General features: G+C 54.6%; 1 protein-coding gene and 1 long non-coding RNA gene across 2 annotated transcripts in view; one reads left to right on the top strand and one right to left on the bottom strand.

The window, feature by feature from the left end:
• Positions 1–1,097: 1,097 nt before the first annotated feature.
• Positions 1,098–10,045, bottom strand: part of CUNH19orf38 (chromosome unknown C19orf38 homolog) — a 19,081-nt gene continuing 10,133 nt past the window's right edge. Inside the window, exons 3-8 of the mRNA XM_010634713.2 lie at positions 9,156–9,467; positions 7,860–7,952; positions 6,209–6,236; positions 5,754–5,797; positions 3,941–3,978; positions 1,098–1,559 (exon numbers count right to left, since the gene is read on the bottom strand). Of these exons, the coding sequence (XP_010633015.1) occupies positions 1,419–1,559; positions 3,941–3,978; positions 5,754–5,797; positions 6,209–6,236; positions 7,860–7,952; positions 9,156–9,467 (656 nt within the window). The 3' untranslated portion in view covers positions 1,098–1,418. The remainder of the gene's footprint in view (positions 1,560–3,940; positions 3,979–5,753; positions 5,798–6,208; positions 6,237–7,859; positions 7,953–9,155; positions 9,468–10,045) is intronic.
• Positions 8,466–10,045, top strand: part of LOC104869471 — a 3,023-nt gene continuing 1,443 nt past the window's right edge. Inside the window, exons 1-2 of the long non-coding RNA XR_782340.2 lie at positions 8,466–8,541; positions 8,966–9,080. This is a non-coding gene — a long non-coding RNA (uncharacterized LOC104869471). The remainder of the gene's footprint in view (positions 8,542–8,965; positions 9,081–10,045) is intronic.

The following is a 10,045-nucleotide window of genomic DNA, read 5'->3' as shown; positions in this document are numbered from 1 at the left end:
GGGGGCGGGGCTACGTCTGGGGCGGGTGTTCGGCTGCGCGGACACACCAGGGCCCCGCCCCGCACGATCGGCCCCTCTGTGAGAAGGTTTCCCTGCCTGCGGGATGCTGGGGACGGATTTGAGGCCCGGACCGGTCGGGCACGCCCCCAGAACTGGGCCCCGCCCCTGCCCCGCCTGGCTTTGTGAGGATCCCGCGAAGAGGCGGAGCCCAGCTTGACGAAGCCCCGCCTCCACGCCGCCCTGCTCCCCGGCCATTGGGACTCGCTTTGTGAGGCGCCCAGCTCAGAGTGAGCGGGGTGTGTGGGCGTGGCCAGGGCTCGTCTGCACACCCGCACCCCACGCATCCCCCCAGGAGAGCGCCTCGCCTTATGCTCAGGCCGCTGTTTTGGATCTGAACCCCCTCATCTAACCAGCTGTTCCTCCCCTGTTGCCCATTGCTGGTGCCCCCTACTACTGCCCCTTCTTCGGCTCTGGCCCTTCACTGCCCCTTTCCCGTTACAACCCTCTCTCCCACCGAATCTTACAGGGACGGTGTCCCCCTTATCCCTTTTAGGGGACCCACCAGAGCGGCCGCTGTCCTTCCCTTCCCTGCGCGTTACCATGTCTTCCTCCTCCCCGACTCCCGCTTCCTCGCACCGCTCTCCAGCACTGCAGCTTCCCACAGTGCAGAAACCTCATTGCCACCTTCCTAACATTCGGGGTCTCCCTGTTTCACCCCACCCAGTCACCCAGCAGCTGGACCTCGCAATCCAGGCTTGAAGGAACCAACACCAGGCAAGCCACCGTGACAGCACAACATGTGTTAGAATAATTTCGGCTCGGGTGGGGAACACAGCACACCCCCGACCCTGAGGGAGGAGGGGACGGGAGGGGTAGGTAGACCCCTAATGCCCAGCGCGGGAGCGGGGGCAGAAGCGAGCTGGGAGGACTTCTCGGATACTTGCTTGCTTTCTTTTTTCTGGAAACAGGGTCTGTGTAGCCCAGGCTGGCCTTGAACTCACAGAGAGCCCCCTGCCTCAGCCTCCTAAGTGCTAGGATGGCAAGTGTGGACCGCCACACCCAGCTCTTTGGTGGTCTTGATTGTTTTTGTTTTTGTTCTCATTACTGGGGCTTGAACTCGGGACCTTGCGCTTGGCAGCAAAACCACTGAGCTAAATCCGTGGTCCCTCTTTGGTGGTCTTGAGAAGCTGAGGTTCACAGAGGGGCTTCTTGCTTTCTGTCTGACCTCCAGGCTGACGCCTTCACCCTCTCCCCCGTGTTTCTGGGAGGACGGTCCCCTGGTCCCCTTCATCCCCTGCGTTCTGTTCCCTGAGAAAGCAGCAGCTGGCCCCACCCCGTATAGGAAGGACCTCAGCCCCCCAAAGCCTCCAGGCAGCTTGGGAGAGACAGCTGATCAGAAGGCTCCCCAGTCCTCAGCCTCACTGGCAGGCCCGGAAGGTGCTGAACTCGGGGGGCTCTGGAGAGGAGGACGTGGAGGTCGGCCTCTTCCGGGGCCCAGCACTGCCGGGGCAGGCGTCCAGGTTCGCCACTGGGTCTTCCTCAGAAGGGGTCCTCTTCGCCTGTGGAAGAAAGAGAGCTGGGTGAACCATGAGGTAGGGACCAGGGTTTCCTCATATTCTGGGGCCGCCTCAGCCCATTAGTTCTCACATGACCCTCTCTTCCCCACACTCGAAACTTCAATACCCTGCTCCTGCCTTCCTCTCTGCTGAACAGGGGCCACAGAACCCGGGTTCAAATCCTGGTCCCATAACTTCCTGGCCATGTAAACTCAGTTGATTGCGTCATTGCCTCAGTTTCCATGAAAAATTCAGAGATGCTAGTACTCACTGCCTAGCGTTGTTTAGAGGCTTAAAGAAGTAAAATAGAATGAAGCCGGTGTGGTGGTGATGCACACCTGTCATCCCAGCACTCAGGAGGCTGAGGCAGGATAATGTCCACAAATTTGAGGCCAGCCTGGCTCCCAAGTCAGCTTGAGGCCAGCCTCACTACATTTCAAGACCCTATCTCAAAAAACACAACACAATAGCAGCAGTAGCAAGAGGAGGAAAAGGCGGGGGTAGTTGGGGGGGAAGAAAAAAGAGAGAGAGAAAGGAAGAACATATTCCACCCCACTTCTTAGGTTACAAAGTTGCCTCTCAGGGGCCTGGGCAATGTAACAGTCAAAGCCCTGTCATTTTAACCAATCACACAACTTTCTAAACAAGACGCTAAAACTGAAAGCAGAAACTGGCATTTGCACACCCACATTTACAGCTGCGTTCACTATTCACAAAAGCTGGAACACACACACACACACACACACACACACACACACACACACATGTCCATCAGTACAAGAATGGGGTAACAGGACTCAGGATTTAGCTCATTGGTGCCACCACCTGCCTTGCAAGCTCAAGATCCTGAGTTTGATTCCCGGTACCAAAATAAAAAGAATAGAATAATAGCATGTGGTCCATCCAAGATGGAATATTAAGCAGCCTTTCAAAGAGAGTTATGGTGTTTTGTTTCACTGTTGTTGTTGTTGCTTGGTACGAGGGATCGAACTCAAGACACTGTGCTTGCAGGGCAGGCACGGTGCCGCTGAGCTAAATCCCAGTTTTGTTTCGTTTTTTTGAGACACGGTTTTGCTATGTACTCCAGGCTGGGCTCCAACTCACAGCGATCCTCCTGCCTCAGCCTCCCAGTGTGCTGGGATCACAGGCGTGCACCACTATGCCGACTCAGTGAGTCCGAGTCTTTACCCCAACACTGTCTGAAAGTCCAGGCTCCACTCCCCATCTGCTCCGGACACTACCTAGTGACTGGATTCTTGGCCCTCCCTGCCGGCCCCTCCCTCTGGATTCCCCCTTTTGCTTTGGGCTCAGCTGAGCCCCCAAAATCCTCTGTTTCCCATCCACGGGATCCACCCTGACCTACTTCCTTCTGTTACTACAACTTCCGCTTTCAACAGGAGCGGGGACTAAAGCACCCGCCCTGGGTGCGCCTTGCGCAGCACGGCCCCCTCCAGTTGGTGCCCTGGCACCCGCTCAGTCCTCCACGGCCTGTCTGTCCCCCAGGAGCCGCCAGAGGGCATGCGTGAGCGCCCACAGCGCCCTTGGGCCAAGATCTACAAGGAGCCTGTCCTGTGCCACTTGCACCTCTAAGGCCACCGCTGCGGCCGCCTGCACAGAGAAGCTGGCTAACGCATTGCCTTAGTCCATGAAGTTCGTGGGTCAGACAACTCTAATTTTGTTTAAATATATATATATATATAGTTATGCCGGGGGTTTAGCTCAGTGGTTCCGCCGCCTGCCTCGCAAGCGCAAGGTCCCGAGTTCGATCCCCGGTACCAAAAAAAAAAAAAAAAGGAAAGGACAATTACTGATGCCTTCGCACCATACATCCGTGCAGGAGCGTCGGTCCGACCCAGATTTCTATCCCACACCAACACTGTGACCGGGGAAGGGGGCACCTCTCTAATGAGAGCTTGGAACTGGGCGTGTACGCCCGAGATCCCAGCACTCGGGAGGCTGAAGCAGGAAGATTTCCATGAGTTCAAGACAGAAAGAGAGAGAGAGAGAGAGAAAGAGAGAAAGAGAGAGAGAGAGAGATCACTGTTCCTAGGTGGAAACTCGTGGGTCATTAAGCGCAGTCCTTGAAACCGAACACGAAAGAAGCCAGGAGGGCCACCGTGCGTCGGAGTGTCAAAGGCTCCCGTGAAGGACGCCCAAGAGGCACCAGGTCACCATGAATCCTCCGTCACCATTCTGAGGGCTGGGCAGGCTGAGTTCCACCCTGTCCCTTCACTCCCCTGGACATCTAGAGCCCACCCGGAGTCTGGGCCAGGCCAAGACCCTTTCTGTGCCTCTGGGCTTTTTCCTGAAGGATCCAGCGGGGTGCGACCCCCTGCCCATGTCAGGACCATCAGCAGGACGAGATGGAAAAAGCAGCCACTCACCGCCGAGACTGCAAACAGGGAGTTGTCGAAGGACAGGTCTGAAACAGAGGGAGGAAGGTCAGGGTCTGGACTGCGGCTGCGCTTCCGCCTGAGGGGGTGGGGCGCATCTCCCGGCGTGCTCTCTGCTCCCTCCCGCCCGTGTGTAGGCCTGGTCTGAGGCTGAGCGGGCGGTGACCCCATTCTCCCCGTGTCCCCGGGAAAAACGGGTGCCTTGAAGGAGCCCACATGGATTCCCCAACTTGCCTGATCGCCCCCTCTTCACCCAGCCATGCCCACCTCTTCTTTTCATTTTTCCAGTCTCAAACTAGGTTAGGCCAAGAGATCTTCCTGCCTCATCCTCCTAAGTGCTAGGATTACAGGTTGCGCCGCAACACCTGGTACTGCCCAGCTCCTCTCCCAAGCGTCTTCCTTTAACACTACCACCCCGCCGCCTGCTGTTCACCCCATCTCCACTTGCGGACAGAGGCCACAGCAGTCTTGGTCATCACAGGACCCTCCCAGATCTCAGCACACAGTAGGTGCTGAGGGCTGGGGATTTAGCTCAGTGGTTCCAGCACCTGCTTTGCAAGCACAAGGTCCCGAGTTCGATCCCCCGGTACAAAAAAAAAAAAAAAAAAAAAAAGGAATAAGCAAACAGTAGGCGTTCAATAAATGTGTCAGATCCAGGTGTGGTGGCGCACACCTGTCAATTCAGCACTCCAGAAGGCTGAGGCATGAGGATCGCAAATTCAAGCACAATGTGGCCAATTTAGCAGCTTAGCGAGACCCTGTCTCAAAATAAAAATTTTAAAACGTCTGGGGATGTAGCTTGGTACGAAGGCTCTAGGCTCAACCCGCAGGATCACCAAAGATGAATGAAGGAAGAAACGAACGAGTGAATGAGAGAAATCAGCTTCTGTACTGTGGAGCTTTTCAGATCACACGGCACAGCCTGTTTGTCGCGCTCCCCCTAGTGGAGGTCAGCAGAACTACACGTTCTGGAAGGCAGATGCGGAGCCAAACACACCTGACCCAGCCCGTGCTGGAATTAGCCACTCAGCGGTGGAGGCCGGTGAGTATTAAATACACAAGCACCCTACCTCGAAAGTGCAAGGATCCGAGTTCGATCCCCGGTACCAAAAAAAAAAAATAATAATACAAGCACCTTCTAGCCAGGCGTGGTGGAGCACACCTTTAATCCCAAGAGGCTGAGGCAGGAGAGTCTCCATGTGTTGGAGAGACTGGCAAGACTCTGGGACACTGAGAAAACTGGAACCCAGGGAAGCAGGAAGGAGAAGTTTTTGTGCATTTTAGTTTTTTTGGTTAGGTTTTGTGTGTGTGTGTGTGTGTGTTTTGTTTTGTTTGGACAGGGTCTCACTGTGTAGTTCAGGCTGGCCTTATAATTGCAGGAAGCAATCCTCCTGCCTCAGCCTCTAAATGGTGGAATTACAGGTGTGCACCACCAGGCCTGGCTGGGGGAAGAGGGTGTTTTTGGACGCTCTGTGTAACAATCGCCCAGAACAGGTCCAAATAGTGAATGATAAAGCTCAAAACTTCTTAATCTCTCTCTCTGTCTCTCTGTCTCTCTGTCTCTCTGTCTCTCTCCCCCTTTTTTTCCTACTGGGATTGAACCTAGGTAGGGCCTTTTGAGACAGGATCCTGCCAACTCTCTGAGTAGTTGCCCAGGCGGGGCCTGAACTTGTGATCCTCCCGCCTCAGCCCCCACCACCGCCCAGTGCTGGGATCACAGAAACGCATCACCACGCCTGACTTCCTTGGCATTTTCCCGCCCTGCCCTCCCGGGGGTGGGGGTCAGAAGCCAGGAGGCACAAACCTGTGTTGGCGTAGTTAACCTGCGCCCAGCATGACTCCCGCTCTCTGCAGAGAGAGGGCAGAAGCAAGGTTGCCCATTAGACAAAACCGGGGGTGGACTCCAAGTCAGCCCCACGCTGGGCACCGTCATTATATCCTCCCCAAAACGTGTCTGACTGGCAGAGCAACCGCACTGTGCCACAGCCCCTCGGCTGTCAGGAGCCAGGGTCACCCCCGGTGCAGTCCGGGGAAACGCGCAGAAACCCTCCCGGACATCCCGAGCGACCGGACGACATCCGGGCAGCTCGCCCAAGGGGAAGGGGGAGGGCGAGGCGCGGCCACCCTCCCTGCGCACGGTGGCCGTTTGCTAAGGGGCACTCGCTCCGGATCGCCAGGCGTCCACCAGGGGGCGCTCACCTGTCAGGAAGCGCCCTCTGTCCCCAAGCCACCCTCGGAGTGTCCCGGGGAGGGGCTCACCGTTTCTTCTGTAAATTTTTTACTTTAACTGGAACAGGAAACAAAGAAGCATCTGTTAGATTTTGGTTCTGCGTGGACAGAACAAACTTCTACACGTACGAAATGAAAAGCCCTCTTTCTACATCTGCCCCTCAGCACGAGAGCCATTGTGATTACCTCTCTCTCCCCTTTCAAGTCTCACTGGGTCCCACCTGGCTGCCCTCAAAATCGAAGTCCTCTTGCCTCAGACTCCTCCGTAGCTGGGATCACAGACATGCATTACTGCTCTTGGCCCTAATTTTTTTCATTTACTTATTTGATTGAGTCATTGATATAGGGTCTCACTACGTAGTCCAGGCTGGCCCTGACCTCACAGAAATCCTCCTGCCTCAGCCTCTAGAGAGCTAAGATTACAGGCATGGATATCACAGCCAGCTTCATCTTTTTCTGTTTAGGTTGATAAAAACTCATAAAAACTCATAAAAAAATAAGCATAGAGGGCCAGAGATTTAGCTCAGTGGCACCACCACCTGCCACACAAGCTCAAGGTCCTGAGTTCAATCCCCGGTACGGGGGCTGGGGGGCACAAAAACTGTTTTTCTTTTTAAAATGTGCATTTCAAACCGGGCGTGGTGGCGCACGCCTGTAATCCCAGCACTTGGGAGGCTGAGGCAGGAGGATCGCTGTGAGTTCGAGACCAGCCTGGGCTACATAGTGAGCTCCAGGTCAGTCTCAACTACATAGTGAGACCCTGTCTCAAAAAACCAAAAAACCAAAATAAAACAAAATATGCATTTCATTGGGGTGGAGGGAACAAGGAGCTATTGCTTATTGTGGACCGAGTTTTAACGGAGAATGATGAAAAAAATTCTAGGTGGATGGTGCAATGATTTCATAACAAGAATGTACTTCATGCCACTGAACGTGTGCTGTGTATATTTTATCAAATGCATCCAGCTGCCCTGTGTCTATCTATGAGGGATTCCGTAAGGATTCTTCCCAGAGATGAAATCCAGGCAGGCTCAGATTCTTTACATCAAAAATGCTGAAGGCTGGGAATTTAGCTCAGCGACACCATGCACAAGGTCCTGAGTATGAGCCCGGGTACCAAAAACAAAAACAAACAAACAAAAAAATTCTGAGGGAGGAGGACCACAGTTTGAACCCAGCCTGGACAATTAGGTTAAGACCCTGTCTCATAGTAAAAATAGAAAATGGCTGAGGATATAGCTCAGTGCAAAGGTCCTGGGTTCAATTCCCACTACTACCAAAAAAAAAAAAAAAAAGCTGCTGTATTGCGAATAATAATGAGGAAAGAAACTTTGTACATGTTTAGTATGGACACACAAAAAATATTTTTTGAGGCAAGATCCCGCTATGTAGCCCAGGCTGGCCTTGAACTCAAGGGTATCCTCCTGCCTCAGCTTCTCAAGTCCTGGGATGACAGGTGGGCACCACCATGCCCAGCTGTGGATTTGGGCATCTGCAAGGTGTTCTGGAACCAAGGTCCACGGATATACTAAGGAGTGGGTGTATATTAGGTGCCCAGCACCACCACCTTGCTCTGGACCAGTTTCCTCCCCCTAAGTCCTGGAGTAAAACCACCCAGGCCCCCGGCTCTGTGCGCCGGAAGACTGTGTAGGAGCTCCCCATGTTCCCTGTGTGCCATTACCTTTCCTGGCCACCACAGCAAAGACCACCAGCACAGCGAGGAGGAGGAAGACTCCGGCCAGGCTAAGGGAGAGCGCCAGGATCCAAGTGGGAGCTAGGGGAACCCCGAAAAGGAAATGTCACCTGGAGGAGCCAGCGCTCTCCACAGGCCCCCAACCCTGGGCTCTGATGAAACTAACCGTAGGCACCTAGCAACCTTGCATTGGGCTCATTAGCATATTCCCTCCCCTCACCAATGTGATTAGTTCGGGCCCAGGCACATAACCCAAGCAGAGCCAATGGAAAGTGATTCTGGAACTTTGGCTGGACCAATGGGAAAAGAGGTTTAGTCCCCGGTGTGTAGTATCACAGTGCTGGTAGCACGTGTACCCAGAGCTGATGATGCGCATAATTCTCTGCGCCAGACTCAGTTTCTTCTCCCAGGATGCAGAGGGGGAGCATCTGGGGGACCAGGGAGCAGGCCTCGGACCTCAGTTGAGTGGGGAAGGAGGGGAAGGAAAGTGCCTGGTGTTTTGACAAAGCCTGGCCTTGTTCGTTCATTCAGTGTGGCAGGGCTGGGTCGCCTCCCTGCCCAGAGACCGCAAGGCCAAGGTGGAGAAGGGAGCCTTTGACAGGAGCTGGAGGCTGTGAGGGACGAAGAGGTGTAGTGTCACCTCGGCCGGCGGGCTGTGCTTGGCCACAAGGTACACTTGGCTATGGGGGACATAGAAGCCGCTTTTGAGAAACAAGGTCTCATTGTGTAGCCGAGGCTGGCCTTATATTCATGTTCCTGATCTCCTGGCCTCAAGCAATTCTCCTGCCTCAGCCTCCCAAGAAGCTGCGACTAGAGGTGTGTACCACTGTGCCCAACTTTGTTCAGATTTTTGCTTCAATATCACCTCCTCAGAGAGGATCATCCCTGATGATGGTGGTGGTGCACCCCTGCAATCGCAGCACTCTGGGAGGCTGAGGCAGGAGGATCGCTTTGAGTTGGAGACCAGCCTTGGCTGCATAGTGAGTTCCAGGGCAGTCTGAGCTGCACAGTGAGACCCTGTCTCCAACAAATAAACAAACAAAACACACTTCACCATACTGAGTTTTGTCCTTTTGGTCTCTCTCATCTGATAGGCTGAATATTTGCTGGACACCCTGTTTACCGTCTGTTCCCCCCCGCGGGATTGCGGCGGCCGGCGGGAAGGGATATCGTCTGTCTCTCACTCACGTCCGGACCCTCAGTGCCCAGGTTAGCGCCCGGCACATACAGTAGCTGCCCCCAAATTGCTTGCAATGGAGAGGAGGCAGGGCCCTGAGGACTCACCTGGGATGGAGACCTGCACCGGCTGGCTGAGGTCCGACAGCTGCTGCTGGCTGTGCTCGCCCACCACGCCGTACTGGCAGCGGAACTGCCCGCTGGGGGCCTCGCCGCCCACACTGCCGCTCACATTGAATGTGACCCCCGCTCGGTCCGCAGGGGCCTGCAGCAGCTGCACCACGTGACCCCCTCGGTACAGCGTGAAGTTTGCCCCCAGGAAAGCCATTGGTGCCGTGCATGTGATGTGGATGGGGTCCTCCTGGCTGCTTGGGTAGGGGGGCACCAGGAATATGGATGGCGCTGGGACGGCCAAGGAGCCTGCGGTGCAGAGCAGCGGGGGCTGAGCCGAGCACCGTGGGACATGGCTGGAATTCCAGCACTCTGGGAGGCTGAGGCAGGAGGATCGCAAGTTCCAGCCAGCCTGGGTAACTCAGTGAAAACAAAAAAAAAAAAAAGAAAGAAAGAAAAGAAAAGAAATGGCTGGCTCAAGGCCCTGGGTTAATCCTCAATACTAGGAGGGGAAAAAAAGAATAAAGCAGTAGTAAGGTATTGCAGTCAGAGCACAGGAGAGAGGTATGTGAGCAAGGAGAGAGCCCCCTCTCTGGGCCTTGTTTAGGAGAAAGAACGGTGCTAGAGATCAAATGTAGGTCTTAGCCGGGTATGGATGGGGCTTAGTTATCACACTAGCATTCTCAGAAGCTGAGGCAGGAGGATCACAAGGTCCACCAAACCCAGTCACAGCCCAGTCTACCAAGCCCCGCCTTAACATAAAAAAGGGTTGGGGTTGGGGATGCAGCTCAGTGTGCTCTGGGTTCAATGTCTAGTACCACGAAAAAAAGAAAAGAGAGAGAGAGAAAAAAAAAGACACAAAGGAGGAGGAGGAGGAGGAGGAGGAG

Source organism: Fukomys damarensis, unplaced genomic scaffold (genome assembly GCF_012274545.1).
Source record: "Fukomys damarensis isolate Sample0158 unplaced genomic scaffold, DMR_v1.0_HiC HiC_scaffold_37, whole genome shotgun sequence".
NCBI classification, from domain to species: domain Eukaryota; kingdom Metazoa; phylum Chordata; class Mammalia; order Rodentia; family Bathyergidae; genus Fukomys; species Fukomys damarensis.
Note: the sequence above shows the minus strand (reverse complement) of the source record. Positions and strands in the feature narration are given on the sequence as shown.